The sequence below is a fragment of the Papilio machaon genome, chromosome 5 (genome assembly GCF_912999745.1).
Source record: "Papilio machaon chromosome 5, ilPapMach1.1, whole genome shotgun sequence".
Taxonomy (NCBI): domain Eukaryota; kingdom Metazoa; phylum Arthropoda; class Insecta; order Lepidoptera; family Papilionidae; genus Papilio; species Papilio machaon.
The window spans coordinates 725660-746259 of record NC_059990.1 but is presented as its reverse complement, the minus strand read 5'-3'; the positions used below and the strand labels follow the sequence as shown (position 1 = coordinate 746259).

Below are 20600 nucleotides of genomic sequence, written 5' to 3'. Positions count from 1 at the left end.
GATAATTTTGGATTCTTTTATGGAGATAATACTTACCTTGAAAATATCTCGCGAAATTCTTCACCCTACTTTAAACTTTTCATCATCAGACGACACAGTGGATTTTTACCACAACAAAAACATTTGTTGGATGCAGAATGGGCCGGGAAGACCAGCGCAATACCACGACCACGCAGAAGGCAGGGGTCTAGCGAAAGCAATTCCACGTTTCATCTGATGAGTATGGTGCCGGAGGCCTAATTTTAGTCCACTTTCCCTTCGCACCCTTTTTTATAAGGAAGGGATGGGAAGGGGAAGTGGATGCATCCCTTCCTCTGTCGACTAAAGATAGGCAACGCATCTTAAATTGCGGATGTCTATGGGCAGCGGTCACTTCGCTATTTATGCCGATTCAGGTGACCGCTTGCTCGTTTGCCACATTATGATATAAAAAAAAAAAATACTCGGAATTGCTTCCAGTTTATGCCTAGTCCTGGTATTTCGGGCCTGCAACAGTTATTTTTGCTAACGTCTACCAATGTTTGTCAAACACACTTGTTTACCGGCTCTTAAGTTAACAACGTCAGAAAAGAAATACCGTAAACTGTAACTCGTTCAATCTTATCAGAAAGCGATTTGGAGCGCGTGAGCAATTTTTCATGCACGTCACAGACATACATACGCAGCGTTGTAAATTACACATAGCCGCCGAAATAAAGTGCGGCACATACGTCATGAAGCCGAACTAAACTTTTCACGTTGAGCCCCCATCGAAGAAGACTGTTACTCGAAGAGATCACGTTCGAAGGATTTATACTTGATCTTTAATAGACATACGCGATAGGTTTGTTGATATCTATGTATTATATATGTAGGGTTTGTAACAAGGGGTATGAAAAGGTGTAGCGTAAACTGATTGACTAATTTTGCAGTGTTTATTTGGTTTGCAGTTCTTTTCGGATTGTTTTGTAGACCGTACACATTTGCTTTTGAACAACGCTTATCACCTTGCAGACATCATTAATCATGTTAGATTTTTTTATTAGTTAATTAGACTTAGTTCTCTGGTTTAGTCAACGTTGATGTTACTTTTTCTCCTCTGGCCATTTATATAAAGTGTTACAGTGATCGAGCTTTGCTTGACAGAAATAAATTAAAATATATTTTCTACAATTTAATCCGTGTAGAAAAAAGTTTCCTATAGAATTTCTAGTATGTTAGTACAACCTAGATTTTGTTTTACTAACAAAGCGTGTTGTTTCACATGTTTCTATGAGAAGGGTTTTGTTACGATGCTTTTAATTAATTTGTTCCCGAGGCCGATAAATTATTGTCGCATAATTTATTTTTGGCCTCCATGTCATTAAATAATAAATGGACGTTTTGTTAAATTAAACGATAGACCTTTAATTAATACCAAAAATCCCAAATTGTTTTACTTTAAACTCACTTTTAATATAACGTACAAACAAAATGAATTACAATCATTTTTAATATTTAAAGGCATTTTTTATCATTAATGCAGTTTGCAAATGGTAAAGTCTTATTCCACTTGGAGTTTATTTTTGTTTAAATTATTCTTTGATAATAAGAAATATTGTTAGAGTTCAGAATTAACCGTATGCGAGATATGAATTCTTGAGTACTTGTTATCATGGCTAATTTTATTTTCTCCTTATAAACCAACTGGTTGTCGCCCGTGACTCCGTCCGCCTGGGATTGAAAAAAAAACGTAATAAGTAGCCTATGTCTTCTTACAGACTATATTCTACATCTGTGCCACATATCACTAAGGTCCGATGAACTATTCCGGAGATACCTTCAAACAAACATCCATCCATCCATCCATCCATCTAAACATTCGCATTTATAATATTAGTAAGATTTATTCATAGTTTTAGTTTTCATTAATGTTTCTGACATGCATAGATAAAGAACCATTAATGTTTTGAATTATATGAACGCTGTACGAATAGTGAATAGAGAAGCTTCAAACATTTATTTACAACCGAAGAGGGCCGAGTACATTATAAATGGCATAAGTTGGTCGTCTGGGTGTACGTCCTGAGCTAACAAAGCCACCATTGTTAACTCTGTTGTGTAGTTAACTTTTATACAATTTATTGTGTTTATGAAAAAGTAAATCAAGTTATAACCCTTCTTGATAATATTTAAACATAAAGAAATTTATATTAAAATAACTTTAAAATGATCAATTTGTATTTATTATATTGCCTCTATCTAGATGCTAAGATATGAGATATTGTAATTTAACAAAACATTATTTCGTCGCACATTTTTTTTTTTAATATTTGTAAGAATTTACTTATAATTACATCGAAGAAGAAACTAAAGTTCACATAATAAAAGATTTATTTTATTTTAGTAGTACTTGTTTTCCTGCAACTTATACTGATGGGAAAAGTTGCCGGCAAAAGGCCTAAATCGTGGTTGCGCAACATCAGAGAGTGGACTGGAATTGCAAGTGCCGCCTAACTGTTTCGCCTCGCAAGGGATAAACAGAAATATGGAGAACTGACCGCCAACCTTCTCTAGTCGGAGAGGCACCTAAAGAAGAAGAGTACTTGTTTTAGTAAAGATTTAACAATACATATTTGTAATCAAATCGAAAAAGAACGCTATAAAATCCAGCCTCCATATTTATAAAGAATATTTAAGTTAATTTACATTTAGAACCTTAAAAATATTTGTAAGCTTAGTGTCGTCAGCGAGCGCTGTGCTTCATAAAATTGGTATAATTCTTAGTCAAGCACCGTGAATACTTGCTTGCGATTATAGCCTCAGCTTGTAATGACGACGTTCTTACATAAAACGTTTCTATGGACCTACAAAGTCTAACCGTACAATTCCATTGCGGTGACATTTGTAACACATTGTAGTCCGTGTTTTGGCAAAAAGGGAGGACACGTATTAAACAAGTGTCACGGCAGTGGAGTTCTACGTTAAATTTAGTTTACACTTAATCTTCTTACTTTAAAAAATATTAAATCGATTTAGTTAAACAACATAGTGGTTTTTCTTTCATTGTTAAATTCTATTACTGCTGAAATCTTTCCTCGAAAGGCAACAAAATTTGATTTTTATTTGGCAAATTTCTAAAACTGGCCTAAAATATGATGGTTAATTTTTTTTATAACTTTAGTCTTTCTTCATATCCCAACCAACGTCCTCGTAAATTTGAATACATATTTTACACCCACAATAAAAAGTTACGAATTTTCTTTTCAATAAAAACAAAACTTTCTTACTAATGTTTTAACTAAGTTTGTATATACAAAACGCAATATTACGGTCATCTGTTGAGAGTCACACGTTTAGGAAATGGTTATAACAAATAATAATAATAGCGAAATAGCGCGAGGTGACAAAACAGTGGCCGGAGCAAATATGTCCCCATAATAAATGTTCAGGTACCGCCCCGCCCTCTACCGGGCAATAACTATATATCATGATAAAAAATTGTACCGTATAAGTGTAATCGTTGCGGTCGATTTCTGGCATCCTGTTTACTATGTGCCGAGAAGAAAATTTTGTGCCAAACCTGATTGTTACATATTTTGTTAGCTTGCCAACTTGCATTTTTACACTTTTACTTCAATAGTTGACTTATTCACGGTTCCCGATTTTACGATCGCGTTAATAATTTATGTGTTTAACTGATGTCAGTCGTATTTTTGGGACAACTGTGATTTGTTTTTATGATTATTTTCTACTAGCGGTTGGCCGCGACTTCATCCGAGTAGAATTAAAAAAAATCTAGTTATTCCATCAGCTTTCCATCAGTGAAAGAATTTTTTAATTCGGATCAGTAGTTTCTAAGACAATGCAAAGAAACAAACAAACAATCAAATCTTTACGAGTATAGATAAACGCTTTTTCACATTTATTAATTTAAAATGTAGAAATCTACAGATTTTGTCTTCTAGGCATTTTTGATTCAATCTAAAGGCGTAGTCAGCCAGCAATTGTTAGTCGCGGAGAAAGTGGCCGTCAGTAGACAGGCGGCGTATCATTTGTCAAGCTCCGCGGCCGCCTCGACAAAGAACATGGAAATATGTCAGTTATTCCATATTTATACATCTGCCTTTCTTCCCCATTACTGTTACTTTTCATTTAAACATAAAATTGTTAAGAAAATACACTTCTCTTTATACTTTGTTAATTTTACGATGGTATAGGTATTTTCTTTGTATACTTAAATTTAAATTGTGGTAAAAGATTAACAATTTTTCACTAACAAGTCATCTAGCTAGCTACTTTACCTTATTTACGGTTGGTTTCTGAGCCCAAAATCTCTGTATAAAACATATCGTTATTCCTGTCATAAACGGGGGTTTTAGTCTAAGAAACCTACAATTAATCGAGCTTTTTTTTTTTTTTTCTATAACATTTTATTCTCCTTTCCAATTCCAAATTAAAGTCTGCAATAATTAATACTATTCTTTTTATTTATAAAGTTTATCTAGATCAAGCGATTCTAAACCTAACAAAAAATTCCACAAAATGTCGATATCGTTTCTTATACTCGGATATTGCACCTGGGAAACTATTACAAACTGAGCACAAGGAAGAAAATTAGATATGAAAGTGAGATCGGTTGTACGGGACGGCATCGAGACCGATGTGAGTGGCTATTAAAAACCAATCAAGCGGACGCCCGTGTGGCGTACCCCTGTGACCCCGCGCTCCATACCTCTGTGCCCCCGCGCTCCATACCTCTGTGCCCCCGCGCTCCGTACCTCTGTGCCCCCAGTGTCACTAGAAGATGTCGATATCGATGCGATTGATAGTTCTCGTGGTGCACAAGTAGACTTTATGTACTCAGAATTATAGAACAAGTAATGAATAATTACGATTAAATAACCATTTAATTTATTTGTAATGACTGACATTACAAATAATTAAAAAAGCACTAAACTTATGTTAAACGTTTTATATAACGTATATATTTTCGTTTAGAGTAAAGAAGATTATAAGCTTTCAAAAATTATCGGATCACAGATTATTATAGTTTCGTATATCGCAAAACGGGCAGTAAAGTTAATACTTAATAGCTATTGGCGCTTAATGTTTCTAAGTGTAATACGAGCCGGTCGTTAAAGGTTGGACGTAGTTTACGACGTAAAATCCAATATACAGTAAACGAAGCTTTGCTTTAAGATGAAAAATGGAAACACGTAAAAGAAACGAAGATATTAAGGCGCGTATAGATTGTGCGGGTGCTATCGGTGACGTAAGTGGCTATTAAAAAGCAATCAGGCGGACATGTTACATCCCGCGCGGACATTTAGAGCGGCCTACCAAATAAAAATGAATAATCCTTTGCTTTCTATTTGTAATCCTTAAACAAAATATTTTAAGGATTTTCTTCACATATTAGTTATATTGTTATCTATATATTAGGTCCTTACATATGAAATTGGCGTTTTGTATGGGAGGAACAAAAAGTCGAATATTTTTTAATATAATATATTTAATTAATCAAAGTATGAACCATTATTTTCTATGCACTTTTGCCATCTCATAGTCTCTCATCTATATATATAAAAGAAAGTCGCGTTAGTTACACTATTTATAACTCAAGAACGGCTGAATCGATTTGACTGAAAATTGGTGGGCAGGTAGCTTAGAATCAGGAAACGGACATAGAATAATTATTATCCCGTTTTCTATTTTTTATTCCGAGCGGACGGAGTCGCGGGTAAAAGCTACTATGTGATAAAGAGTCTACTAATCAGTTATTAAATACTCTATGATTAAAAATTCTGGATCATTTTTTAAATTACAAATAAAACATTGGAGTATGTATGAAATAGTAGAGTAATAAGGAGGTGCTATATCAACGCTGTAAGCCTCCTGCCGTTATTTTTAAGAGTGTTGTTTTTTAATTTGATTAAAAATTATCATCTATACTAACAAAATTAAGTATTAAGTATTATTAATATTTATCCTTGTTGAATGGAGTACAAAAGATTACTGATATATGCATTTGCAAGTATCCCTTGACCCGTTCTATCTGCAAGCTGTCCTCCTTTCTAGCTAGAAATAGACCTCATTAAAACATTGTGAGCTGAGGTCAAGTTGTCGTGTAAGCCAAAAATGAGAACTTTACAAATAATAAATTTAAAAACAAATACAAATTGTGATTTTGTTTTATCGACTTTTGTATATTTAAATGATAAGGTAGGAATTCTTGGTTGATCGTATTTATCAAGTTACCTATCTTTTACTTAATTATACGTATAAACGTAATTCAGGACACTGCAATGTTAAACCTACTCATACCTTAAAAATATTATAAACATGAATTTGTACATGGATCGATGTTTGTTTGAAGGTAAATCCGGAACGGCTCAACGTATCTTGATGAAATTTGACACAGATGTAAGAATATAGTCTGGAAAAACACATAGGCTACTTATTACGTTTTGTTAATTCCGCGCGGACGGAGTCGCGGTCATCTAGTAATAAATGACTTAAAATGTTTATTAAACGTAACATCGTTAATGCCTATGAATATAAACTATACATTACATTTACAGTAAAATAACATATTCCATCGCCAACTTTGAACGTTACGAAATAACAAATTTATCCACATATGCATAGAATAATTATGTAAACACACATTAGTGGATTGGTACAAGTAAACACGATACTGTCAGAGCGGGAGTTTACACTGGTTGTATATATAGTGCGCGTTTCAAGGCTGTTCCCGTCTTCATACGCGACTGTTTTCTGTTTGCTTAGTAAGAGTTTTACGTAAGATATAGTTATGGTTTGTGTAAAATTGAAATTAACATAGTCATTATATCAAATTAATTACAATATTTAGAGCTGTACTGCGTACGTCTTGATTGAGAGAATCTTCTGATTTAATTTCATTATGATTTTAAAGTTCGTTGAACTGACTGTTTAGAGTGATTACTTAGTAGCCAAGTCAATTTATACTTATAATATTGAACTTGATTAACATAAATAATCGACTCGATGATTATAAGACTAGTTAAAAGATGAAAACACAAAAAAACTTAAATTATATCCGAGATAAAAGTCACATTTCAATGCATAACAATCCTTTGTAAGTTGGTGAAGTATATTTGAGAAGTCTTTAGTGCTGTCGTCCTTCAGAAGTGTTCCATTAATCAGGAACGTCTCCGTATAAAGTATAAAGGCAGTGTCGGATCGTGGTCGGCGGGACAGCGACGGCGCGGGAGGTTCAATGGAAATGGATTTGACGTTTCATTTCATCGTAATACCATTGTTGGGGGAAAAATTATATAAGTATTCAGCAAAAGCTGTAATTTTCTTAATCGCGTTGTTAAGTACATAAGTGAGAGTTTTAATTCTATTTTCCTAATATCAACTTTAAAATACTTTAAAGTGGTAAATCCCGCAATAACAATATTTGTTGGGTGCACGAATTGGCCCGGTCGACCGGTACAATACCAAGACCACACAGAAGACAGGTGTGAAGTGGAAGTAATTCCGCGTTTCGTCTGACAAGTGTGGTGCCGGAGGTCTAATTTTAGTCCTTTTACCCTTCCCACACTTTTCTTATTAGGAAAGGATGGGAAGGGGAAGTAGATTAAACAGAGAAGGGGATTTATAGGAAGAGGATATATCCGCTTTCTATGCGTCCCCCTCCTCTGTCGAATAAAGGTAGTTAAAGCATTTACAATTGCGGATGTCTATGCGCAGCGGTCGCTTTGCTATTTAGGCGGATTCAGGTGACCGCTTTCTCGTTTGACACCTTATGATATACAACTATAATATGTGTAGGCTCTGAGACGTAGTGACTTCGTGAAACAACAACTGGTTTTGGTAAGTTGGTAAAGTATGCACGTTGTGTACGAACTTCGAAATTTTACCTTGTGTACAAAGAGCCTAAGTTCATACAATTTAGTCGAAACCTTAATTTATTACAATGTGTTTTTGGTTTTCACTATGAAATATTTGAACAGATATTCACTTGAATAGTTTATCGGATTTATAAAAACAAATGACGATGAGAAAAAAAATCCATGTAATTACTTACTTTAATAATATTAGGTCCTTACATATGAAATTGGCGTTTTTCGTACTGGCCACTTTAATCACGAATTTCTCCTCTTTGGTAAGGAATTCCAAATTCAAATTTGTACAGCTATAGACTCATGTATTTGTGGTTCGATGACCGTCATTCATTTGTTTTTTTTCTTCTGTTTTTTTCTGTTTGCGTCACTCATTTTACAAAATGGAAAACTTAAAATATCGCATTATTTACGAGTACGAGTTCCGCCGTGGCACTAGTGCTGCGGAAACGACTCGAAGGGTGAATGATGTGTATGGCGGTCGTGTTGCAAAAGAAAACACAGTTCGTTTTTGGTTCCAACGTTTTCGTTCTGGAAATGTCGATCTGCAGAACAAGCCCCGTGGACGGCCTGAGACTCAAGTTGATAATGAAGAGTTGAAGGCTATTGTGGAAGCGGATCCATCGCAAACCACGTCCGAGTTAGCTGCAGGCTGCGATGTTAGTGATAAAACTGTTTTAATTCACTTGAAGCAAATTGGGAAGATTAAAAAGCTTGAAAGGTGGGTACCTCACGAATTGACTGAAGCAAACCGGCAAACGCGCGTCGACTGTTGCGTTACATTACTAAACCGGCACAATAATGAAGGTATTTTAAACCGAATCATTACCTGTGATGAAAAATGGGTTCTTTACGATAATCGGAAGCGCTCAGCGCAATGGTTGGATCCTGGCCAGCCAGCCAAATCCTGCCCCAAGCGAAAATTAACCCCAAAAAAGTTACTTGTAAGCGTTTGGTGGACTAGTGCCGGTATTGTTCATTACAGTTTTTTCAAATCTGGCCAGACTATTACGGCTGATGTCTATTGTCAGCAATTGCAAACCATGATGGAAAAGCTAGCGGCTAAACAACCTAGGCTGGTCAATCGCTCCACGCCACTGCTGCTTCACGACAACGCTAGACCACACACTGCGGAACAGACGGCTACTAAATTAGAAGAGCTTCAATTGGAAAGTCTAAGACATCCTCCGTACTCCCCGGACCTTGCTCCAACAGATTACCACTTTTTTCGAAATTTGGATAACTTCTTGCAAGGGAAAAAATTCAACTCCGATGGGGGAGTCCAAATCGCCTTCAAAGATTTTATTGATTCCCGTCCGACTGGTTTTTTTTAGTAAAGGGATCAATGAACTACCTATGAGATGGCAAAAGTGCATAGAAAATAATGGTTCATACTTTGATTAATTAAATATATTATATTAAAAAATATTCGACTTTTTGTTCCTCCCATACAAAACGCCAATTTCATATGTAAGGACCTAATATTTGAACAAATCGCTTGTTTTGTTACAAATTAAATAACACTGTGATTCAATCATGTATTAATTATAAACATTTTATATTGGTAACTTTGTACAATACACAAACATTTGCATTTGAACAAACATACGATTCGATTTAATTTGATTTCGACAGCTAATATCAATATAGAATTATATTTGTATATTTGTCTGGTTTTACAAGTGTTTGAGAATTTGATTGAAATATTTCATGCATATGTTTATTAAACACGGTCCGTATTTTTAATTAAAATTGAATGTTTGTTTATTTTACTATATATATTACGGAAGTTGGTCATGACTATACATATTTGCATTTGATGTTTGTTTGCCGCGATGTCAGTATATACCCGTATTTGATCTTCGACTAGACTAGAGAAAATAAACATCGCAGTTTATATCCCAAACATCAAAGCAACAGTGTGCTTTCATTTTATAGTAGCTTTATTGAACTATTTCATCACATATTTACAAATATTCTACGAACTTAAGTATCAGAATCAAAATAAGTTTTGCGTAAAAAGAGGTTTATCTTTTGTTTACCATTTATAGACGTTCATCTGAAATAGACTATTGATATACTCTCGAATATGTAACTCAGAGAACAGTACGCCGTTCACAAATCAACACAGATAGTTGTGGAGCTAATCTGACTGCGACTTGTTAATGGCCAATACCAAGCGTATCTGTCCGAGGATTTGCAGATTATTTATTAGGAAATTTGGCTACTGGTGGTCATATATTGTTACTATATTATATTAGTTCACTTAAAATTAAATCTATTTCTAACAAATATAATAATTAGTTACATTGCTGTAATTCCTAAAATGTATTAAAGAAATGTTACAAAGTACTAAGTTCACGAACCTTCTCTCAGATTGAATCACGCCCTGTGGGGCTTCCGGCCTTGGTGGTGGCACGCGTGCAATGTCTGCCTGCACGCGGCGTGCTGCGCGCTGGTTGCACGCGCCTGCGTCACTGTAGCACGTCTGCAGCGACCCTTCGCCGCCCTCGCTGCACTACTTTTCGCGGTACACCCTGTACACACTGAAGCAGTAAGTTGAACACTAAAGACACATATGAGAACGTTTATTTCCTACCCATCTCAGTAATATGTAATTCGACGTACAAAATACAATAAAGTGACAGTTTGCTTTACGATATTCGACCTCGTTGAAGGAAAGCGACTGACTAAAACATTTTGTTTTTAAATTTCCATGAGCTAAAAGACTACAAAGAGATTATGTTTTTTGACAGGTGGCTGGAGTAGTTGGACGAGCAGACGTGCTGGCCTGCATATTTTTTCTTTCATCACTTTTAGTGTACCATAGGTAAAGTAATTTTCAAGTAAATTCATTTAACTAACATGCGCAGTTATTTAATATACTTATTAATATAACATAACAAACATATTAAAAAGTACTTATTTGCTTATAGACCAACGAGTGGAAAGAAAGGCGTATGGCTAAGCGTATTTCTGGGCGCTCTGAGTATGCTCGCCAAGGAGACGGGAATTACTATACTGGTGCTAAACATCGCTATCGACTTCTATAGATGCTGGCCATTCGTGAAGAGGTAAGATTGGTATTAAGAGCTTTAGATTGAAGTCATACTTTTATGTCTTAACGGTATATTTTACTTTTAATTCACAGCCCTATTATGAGGTAATTTCTATTTATACATGCGTTTGCCTTTTGTCATTGTATGGTCATCAAAATAAGTGTCTAATGATCTGAATATTTGTTAGCTTACTATCTACTAATATCTTCTATCTATCTAATAAAATATGCTAATATTATACGTCATCATCATCATCAGTTTTTGTCTACCAACTTCTGAACATAGGCCTTCCGTTGTGTTCTACAAGTACTTCTCTGCCTTTTCCTCGTCAGCTATACACGCCTTGTTTTATTTATTAGCAAAACAAATATATGATAAACATAATTATTGACTTAATTGCTTAATAAAGTTTCCATTTTCAAAGTATCTAATCTTAGAATTAAAAATTAAACCTTAACAGTAAAATGTAACATGTACATTGCTTATTCATTCGTGTTTCTTTTGTAACACACATTTTCTAATGAAAATTCCTCCGTTAGAAGCTTTCTAAAAGGCATTGTTGCGAATGTCTTAAAGTTTTTCTCTTCTCATTGGTCCACATGCATTCTATCATACGGCTTCGCTTTCGCCTCGCCTCGCCTCGCCTCGCCAACGCCGTCGTGGTAAAACGTGTTTCAGAAACAATACAAATGCTGAAGGGGATTTCTCGTTAAACTTTTCTTTAATGGATTTCTTTCAAAACTTAATTAAAAATATTTTGATTAATAGCGATGCAAAAGTGTTAAGTTTATTCAGTAAAATATGAATAAGTTACTATGAAAATGGCTTTATAATAGCTGTGCAAATGTCGCCAAAATTACACTAGGATTCTAGGATCAACTTGACAGTTTATACAATTACTATGTCTTTAGTACAAAAGTATTGGCGACTATTTGTTAAATAATTCCAATGAGGGAAAATTTTAATTATACCGTGACACCAACAGGTCGATCACTGCTTGGAAGATAGAGAAGAAGTGCACGGGGCTGTCGGTGCGGACGTTCAAAGTGCTGGTGTCGCTAGCACTGCTGGTATGTCTGCGACTCGCGCTGCTGCAAGGGACGTGGCCTTCTTTTTCCCCTCAAGATAATCCTGCCGCTTTCCATCCTAGCTTCTTTGTCAGGTAAATTTTAAGTTTTAAAGCTAAGGTGTCAATAAATGAACATTCATGTTTTATTACAGTACTAGTTAAATTTTATTGCATACGAATTGTGTCCAAATATAATGTTCTACATTGACTAACACAAGCTTTGGCTTAAATCAAGCACTCAAAAATCAACAAAAAAACAAAGCGATATTATGTTCAGTATTGTGTAAATCATTTCATTGTTTCCAATATGAAAATATCTTCATTGTCTTATCTTCGTCATGGTATGGCTGTTTACTTAGTTTTTTTTTTTTTTTTAGATTAATGACATTCTGTTACCTGGCTGCGTTCAACTGGTGGTTGCTCCTCTGCCCCTGGACATTGAGTCACGATTGGCAGATGGGCTCGGTGCCTCTCATCACCAGTGGCTGGGATCCGAGGAACTTCCTCACGTGTGCCGCGTTCGGCGCGCTCTTACTCCTGTGCTATCGTTGTATAGCTGATATTGAGGTAAGTCTACTGAAGATTACAACTTTGATGATTGCTTCATTCATTGATGCCACAAAAGACCCACTAAGCTGTGGCTGTACAGGCGTTAGGGTAGGGTTCGGTTGGGCGATCACCCAAAGCGCTGAACAGGAAGAGGCGCCTCAGGTGTTCGAATTACATAGTCTTACGTAACCCTCTTAAATATCAAAAAGGCATGGTAAAAAAAAGGGGACGGCGTAGCAATCTCGCATACGGAGTTGGTAGCGCTAAAACCGGCATTAACTCTGTGCTACGGGCCTGAAGAGTGTGAGAGTGTGTGTACATTGATTTGATTTTATTGGAATTTTCTGTCAACCCTTTTGGAATTGTTTTAATAAATATTACATTTTCAGATCCACCGGCACACGCCCGCTGTCATTGGTGTATTATTACTTGTCGTACCTTTTGTGCCGGCCTCAAATTTACTTGTCACAGTCGGCTTTGTCATAGCCGAAAGAGTACTTTATATACCCAGGTATTTATTATATAAGTGGTGTTAAGTTATTAAGTTTTACATGTTTTTTTACTCTTTTTAATTTTTGATAAGTTTGGTTTTATTAATTCAATTTTATTATATATTTGTTTAAATGGCTAAAAAAATAATATTTATGCTGATCTATTTAAAAGTCTCCATGACATAAAAGTATATAAGACGTTACTTTAAGAGTTAACTTAAAAGATACGAGGCTGTTTAGATTATAAGTGGTAGCGGTACTTTGATCTTTCATTTCATCTTAAGTTAATTTTATCTTCGTAGCTTTCACTGGGACAAAAAAAAATTCATTCCAACGAAATGAAGAATGATATTATATTAAACCTACATTCAATTTTAATGTTCTTATATTTTCTTAATTTTTTTTTACTTTTTTTAACAGTTCCTTTTGTTCATCATTTAGTCTTGGGGTCTGGTAAACTAGGTGTGGTGAGATTTTTTATTTTAATTTTATTTTTATTAAATTATATGCTTTAGCAAGTAATTTACATAATTTTGCTATACATTTTTAAGTATCTTTGTTTTGTAACAGTGTTGGCAGCGTGATAATCACGGCGTATGGTGTCCAGTTAATGTGGTGCTCCAAGCCTGGGACTAAAGTGTTTCTGGTCGTCGGTCTAGCTGTGCTGGGCGGCAGTGGTATCGCAAGAACTTGTCGTAGGAACATTGAATGGAAAGATCGAGCAACATTGCTAAGGTATTTACCCTTTTCTTATAAGGATACGATGGGAGGGGTTATGACGGTGAAAAGGAATTATAGAGAGGGTAAATATCCTTATTCTGTACGTCCCCTCTTCTGTCTATTGAAGGTAGGTAACGTATTTGAATTTAACTTCTTTCAAATGTTTATGGGCAGCGTCACTTCTATATTAGAAATCTGGTGACCATATGTTATAAAAAAGATAGAAGTCCGATATAATATCTTAAATAATAATGATAAAATATCTTCATACGCATGTAAGAAATGACAAATAACGAAATTTCGAATGTCAATGAACAAAATTGCGCCTTATTATTATTTCGAATATATTCGAAATAATCATAAGACTTGTCTGACATGTGTCAACTCGATCTAAATATGACATGACAGATTTTTTGTTCGCATAAAATTATACCGACAAAAACTGTCACTGGAGTTACGAAAAGAAATGTTATTTCACGAGTCGATCGTAATTTCAAAATTAAATAATATTGTATTTTACGTAATACATTTGTATTACGTTGTATTTGACGTAGTACGTTAATAATCTCTACCATAAACACGTTACTTATTTAAGTTTATACTTTGCATATAAACATTTTAATAAATATATTTAAGTAATATAATTCCCATTAGAGTATCGTTGCTGGTCGTTTTACACAAAACATTATTTAGCCGCGTCGTCATAACATCAAGCGTTACTCGAAACGTTTACTGCGATTTACACCTCACAACGTTTCACGGTCTCTCGGATTTTGTTGTAAATCACCACATAAATGTGTTTTGTTTGTTTTTGTTTGTTTAGGTCGGACTTAGTGAGTTTGCCGCAGAACGCTAAACTGCACTACAACTTCGCAAACTTCCTACGCGAGACTGAGCAGCAAGACCACGCTATCAAACATTACAAAGAAGCTTTGAGGTAAAATCTTTGTTTTATTGCTATCGAATTTTGTTTTGTTTAGCTTAGGTATTGAGAAGTTTTAGTAAACTGTTTCAACTAACTTTCTGTGGGATTTATATAGTGTAAACTTGTGACGCCTAAAGGGAAAATGAAGTTAAGTGTTAAAACTATAAACCAACCATAATAAAATATCCGAAAACATAAAGATGTGGTAAGATTGTATGTGAATAAAAGCGTAATAATTTTCACAAGAAACCAGCAGGATTATTTAACGAAGCGATAACACCAATATGAGCTCGGTCAGTCCTTCCGTAAACGATCAAACCGCAGAACATCGTGCACGCTCGACCCACCACACGCCGATGGCTATTAAAAATTTATTTTGCAATAATGTCAATGCAATATTTTTTAGAAGAAAATTAAATTAATTCAAATAGAACTAGACATAAATATAATATTTATTGTATTATTATTATGTTGTACTTATTCAGCTTGAAAAGTATATTACTTGCATTTTATATTAATTAATAACATAGCAATGTGTCCTTACCATTTCTATTGCAAACAGCATCGAGTACAATCTGAAATCATTGCAATATCTGTCATTAGATTATGGCCGACGTACTCGAGCGCCCACAACAACCTAGGCACATTAGTCAGCGGCGTGGAGAACGCGGAGCACCACTTCCTGCAGGCCATCAAGTTTAACAAGCACCACGTGAACGCACACTACAATCTCGGGAAGTTGTACAAGTAATGTCAAAGTAATTATACGTTTGTTTCTGAGGATGTGAGAATTGACTTTACATCAATGAAACATTTACCTGCTCAGATGTAGACTATTTTTAAAAGAATGTTACACACGTTTTTCATAGTAATTCTATATCTATATTTCTTTATATTAACATTTAAAAAGTAAAGTTATGTTAACACTAGCTGTCAACCGCAACTCCGTCCGCGTGGAATTAAAAAAAACATAACAAGTAGCCTATGTGTGCTTCCAGACTATGACCTACATCTATGCCAAATTTCATGAAGATCCGTTGAGCCGTTCCGGGGTTACCTTCAAACGAACATCCATCCATCCATCCATCTAAAAATTTGCATTTGTAATGAATAAAACAAAAGATTGCACAGCATGAGATGCATGTTTCGTCAATTATTACCTTAATATATACTCCTCAAGTTACAACAAGTACATCTTGTCTCTTATATTGTTATTAATAATGATAAAATGACGACTCTGAGTAATAATTTACTTTAAATAGTCATAGCATACAAGTTCATATAATTCTTTTTACATAGGAAGAGTGGACGTACAAATAAAGCAATAAAAATGCTAGAAAAATGCGTGATGTTGCGGCCACAATTCGTTCAGGCGCATGTTGAGCTACTAACGATGATACCCGAACTGGAAAAGCGAAAGGTTTTATCAAAGTTGGTACAACTGGAGCCTAATAATTGGGAATATTACGTTTTATATGGAAACTGGCTACGAGAAAAAGGTAATTTCTTACTTCATTATTTTAGGCCCCTTCGTAAAAAAAATCAATAAACTATTTTTACTATCTTAAAATGTACGAGTAACAAATATAAGAATAATAGATTAAGTATAACATGAAATCTGAAGATTTTTTGTATTGCTTAAGAATTATGTTCCTACTGACTACTTCAGATATAAACCTTTTTATTTTAGTATGTGGCGGTCTAAGGTTTGTTTTTTCCTGCAGGTATTATTAGAATAGCATTAAAGTACTACCTAGAAGCGATGCGACTTACTTTTAAAACACGAAATATTGAAAGTTTGATAAGAGGCGACCTCATTTCATATCGATCAGCGGCTTTGATGCTCAGGAGGCAGGGACAGAAGTCGAGGACTTTACAACTTTTGACAAGGTTTGAGAATAAACATTAAAATTACAATTAAGTCTGTATGTATATTTATTTTAATGTATTTACTTTAAGATGGCATACATGGAGGAGAGGCTGGCCCAGTACGGCTGCAGCGCACATGTATCTAAGAGATTGGCGGCTTAAAATAGAGTTAGAGGGACGAGTACAGATCTATAGCAAAGCTGTGAATCCAATAGTAAGTATAAAAAACGACCGAATTTTCATCGATTCAAGGTTTGAGATTCAGTTCTATTTTTGTCAGTTAGTTTTCTGTCCTATTCAGTTAATTTATTACTTAAGAAAGGTCAAATTATGTAATTTTTTATTGTAAAATGTAAAACAATATAAGTTTTCTATTTGGCAGAAGTCAACAAAATGCTTCGACCATACTCAGCTAGTCATAGAAGTGGGATCTGTCAACCAAGAGAATCAGAATTTACAAGAAGCTCTTTTGCTTGAAAAAAGCAATGATAACACATTCAAGAAGAGCGTAAAAGAAGAAAATCTTAGCAATGGCAAAACAAATAGTGCAGCGTGTAATATCAAAACGTGCAAAATAAAAAAACGTGGTCCCTCACTTACATCACAAATTAAGACAATACATAATAAATCTGAAATTGGACATAAAGGTAAAAGGTGTTCTATGCATAGAAAGGAAAAAAATTCTCAAGGCAATAATATGATACCAAAATTCACAGCCCCTCTATCGGAGCATATTCTAATTAAAACGTTTTAAATCTAGCTTTATATAATTTTAATTATATTGTGATGAATTGTGTATATCTGACTGAAGTGATGCTATTGATAATTGGATATACCGAGTCTAAAATAATTGATGGTAGTTGTAAAAATATGCCGACAATATCGCAACTTATTTTAAGGTTATCGTTAAATTTAGATATTTCGTAAACAGATTAGTACATATATTGTGAAAGTTTCAAAAAGACTTTGAAGTACAAAATCGGATGAAAAAACGTAGATTTTTGTTAATACACTAGTTGAAAAACTAGGATCTATTTTCGAAATATCTAAATTTAATCTTAGATAGATAAATAATTTAAAAATAACATTTTGTAGTGATGAAAAAGAAAACTTATATTTTTGACAGAGAATATGTCGGTGTGTTTCAATCACGATGCACTGTTTTTTAACGCTAGCGTTAGTTATGTATATAATTATGGATACAAAGAATCGCTCTCATTATTACCATCTTCTCAATTTCTACAATTTTTTGATTTTCAGATATTCCTTTTTTTCTATTAAGATTCTTTTTTCACTATCTAATGTCCATTACGTAGTATATATTTGTTATTAGATATTCAGTTAATTAATTTTGATTATTATGTGTCAAAAGTTGTTATGTACCTATACATGACGTATTTACGTACTGATAACGAAAAATCATTTTAAAAATGTTTGTCTATTTGTCTAAATATCTGTCCACAAGGCCACGTATATTTCGGTTAATCTCCTAAATGGCTAGACCGATTTTAACAGAACTTTGACGGGAAGGTATTTGCACGTGGGCATTTTGGGCTTTTTTTTTCTGCGCCGATTAAGTCGCGAGCAACTGTTGATACTTAATATAATAAAACATGTCATTACTAACGTCAATCCCATGTGGTATTTTGGACAGTAACCATTTTGTTAAAAAAAATGAAGACAGTTGTTTTGATCAGATACTGTGCAATTAATCCTATTAAAATATTCTTTAATATTCTACTAAACAATGCTCATATATATTTGCTTTATAAATATGGTGTAAGCACAAAGTATGTAAAGACTATATTTGTAATTTTTCTGGTACATAAATCATTTTCTAATAATTAATTGACTGCTATATATCAAAGTGTGAACTTACCGCTGCTGTTACTTCAATAAGATGTAAATAATAATAATAAGTGTAACCTAAAGGCACCTGCATAAGCTTTGAATGTACCGAGAATAAAACATTGAAGTATTTCTATTGTTTTATTACGAAAACATTCCATATGTGTACATATATGTATATAAAATAATCCTAATTTTTTCATGTACAAAGGTAAAGGTAAACGGTTGTCATAAAGATAAACGTGAAGATAAGGTCCAACCTTAATGTAGAAAGGAAATGCAAAAGTGACACAAAGAAAAAATTGATTAGGCATACAGTTTAATAAAGAAATGTTAAGTTTTTCTACTCTATGTTCTACCATTGTTTATGATTGTAATTATGTAAAATCATCCAAAATCATTGAAATACTTATTATCTATTTTTTTGTATAAGAGAAGGGGGTAAACGAGCATCGGAAACACCAAGGTGTTCATCGACGCCCAAAGACATCTGCAATACCAGAGGAATCGCAGATGCGTTGCCGGCCTTTGAGTTGGTGATACGTTCGCTACTTGAACAATATGATGCATTTTATGAAAAAAAAACAATAACAAAATATCTTAAATAAAAAATAGTACACTATCGGCTTCGAAATGCAACCAGTACCAGTCGGGCTATTTTGTATATTTTACAGCACAGTAAATCACACTCACACACGCAAACAAATACACTGCAAATATTTTTTAATGTTGATTGTATTTTTCAACATAAATTATATCAACTTACTTGAAATAACATTAAGGATAAGAGTTGGACTTTTGTCGAAAACACATTTATTACTACGAGTACTTCAGGAGACAGAGCACTTCTGAATTTGTGAAATTAGTTTTTTGGCCAATAAAGAATTTTCATTTTTTTATTTACACATTTATTCGAAATGTTTCTTCAATCATTAAATTTTTTATTGAAAAAATGTAGACTGTTAACGAAATTGAAGGACACTTAAATTTTACGGCAGATGAAAATTGAACTAGAATACTTAACGACCTATTGGAAGTGTATTTTGGCGCTTTCAAAGTGCCATCGCAGTGTAAAAGTGTTGTACTTATCAAATAATTTCACTGAAATATACTCAATGTCGTTTCTCGCAGCAGGCGCCCCGATGTTACAGTGGTAATGCATTCGAAGCCATATTTCACAATAAAATAAATCTTTTTATTTATCACAGGATTTATTTTTAGCTAAATAACTCACTAAAATTTCAGAATAAAATTTCTCTATTAATGACTTAATCACGTGTCAATTAATTTTTCCTGACTCTAATTAACCTACATTTGTTTGTTATATGATAAGGTTTATTGTTACACTAGCTATCGCCCGCGACTCCGTCCACGCCTAATTAAAGAAAATATATGCCTAGGGGGCGTCCATAAATTACGTGAGGTGTTTTTTTTAATTTTCTGCCCCTCCCTCCCCCCCTGGTGAGATGTCGTGAGATTTAATTCAACCCCCTCCCCCATCTCCCAATCTCACGTGAGATTTTTCAAAATGTGAGTTTCTTACGTAAACGCGTTGGATTGTCATTGTAAAAAGAAAAAAACAAATTTGCTTCGTGCTTTCATTTACGACTAGTTATGACTAGTAATCAATGTTGCTGAGAGTTTAATTATAAGTGTAATAAAAATTTAACAATAGAATACTTAAATCGTAACTACTTAGATTAAAAAAGAGTATCTACTCTAATTCAGTCCATGGAGAATCATGCACGGTCTCAAGAGAGACTATTGGAACCAACATGTCCATATGATTTTATTCACATGGAATATAATTTTATTACTATTAACTAAGTTTTCTTTTCAAGTCCAAATAAACTTTTTTATTACTGTTAAATAAAATTTTCTCTCAGTGTATAAAACAAATATGGTGGTTTGATAGTAAGTAAATGTATAACGTCGAAGTATGAATGAAATTATTTTCTATTGAACGAATTAGTGAATGATCTTTATCGTATTACGATTACGCTTAAGATTAAATCTTATGCATGTACAATCTGGATTAAATGGACCAAAATAGTATAATTTTTTTTTTGTTTCAATCAGAAAAAAAATTGCGTGATATTTGCCGAGACCCCCCCACCCTCCAACGTAAGATTAGATGAGATTTGACTCGACCCCCTCCCCCCCTTAAACACCTCACGTAATTTATGGACGCCCCCCTATGTGTTCATCTAGACTATG

General features: G+C 34.1%; 1 protein-coding gene across 1 annotated transcript in view; it reads left to right on the top strand.

Moving 5' to 3' along the window:
- LOC106708724 (protein O-mannosyl-transferase TMTC1) overlaps nucleotides 1-17408 on the top strand; it is a 42892-nt gene extending 25484 nt beyond the window's left edge. Inside the window, exons 2-14 of the mRNA XM_014500271.2 lie at nucleotides 10230-10407; nucleotides 10610-10683; nucleotides 10790-10927; nucleotides 11898-12074; nucleotides 12359-12548; nucleotides 12920-13041; nucleotides 13592-13756; nucleotides 14565-14678; nucleotides 15270-15413; nucleotides 15966-16165; nucleotides 16391-16556; nucleotides 16626-16749; nucleotides 16918-17408. Coding sequence (XP_014355757.2) covers nucleotides 10230-10407; nucleotides 10610-10683; nucleotides 10790-10927; nucleotides 11898-12074; nucleotides 12359-12548; nucleotides 12920-13041; nucleotides 13592-13756; nucleotides 14565-14678; nucleotides 15270-15413; nucleotides 15966-16165; nucleotides 16391-16556; nucleotides 16626-16749; nucleotides 16918-17289 — 2164 coding nt within the window. The 3' untranslated portion in view covers nucleotides 17290-17408. The remainder of the gene's footprint in view (nucleotides 1-10229; nucleotides 10408-10609; nucleotides 10684-10789; nucleotides 10928-11897; nucleotides 12075-12358; nucleotides 12549-12919; nucleotides 13042-13591; nucleotides 13757-14564; nucleotides 14679-15269; nucleotides 15414-15965; nucleotides 16166-16390; nucleotides 16557-16625; nucleotides 16750-16917) is intronic.
- The last annotated feature ends 3192 nt before the right edge of the window (nucleotides 17409-20600 follow it).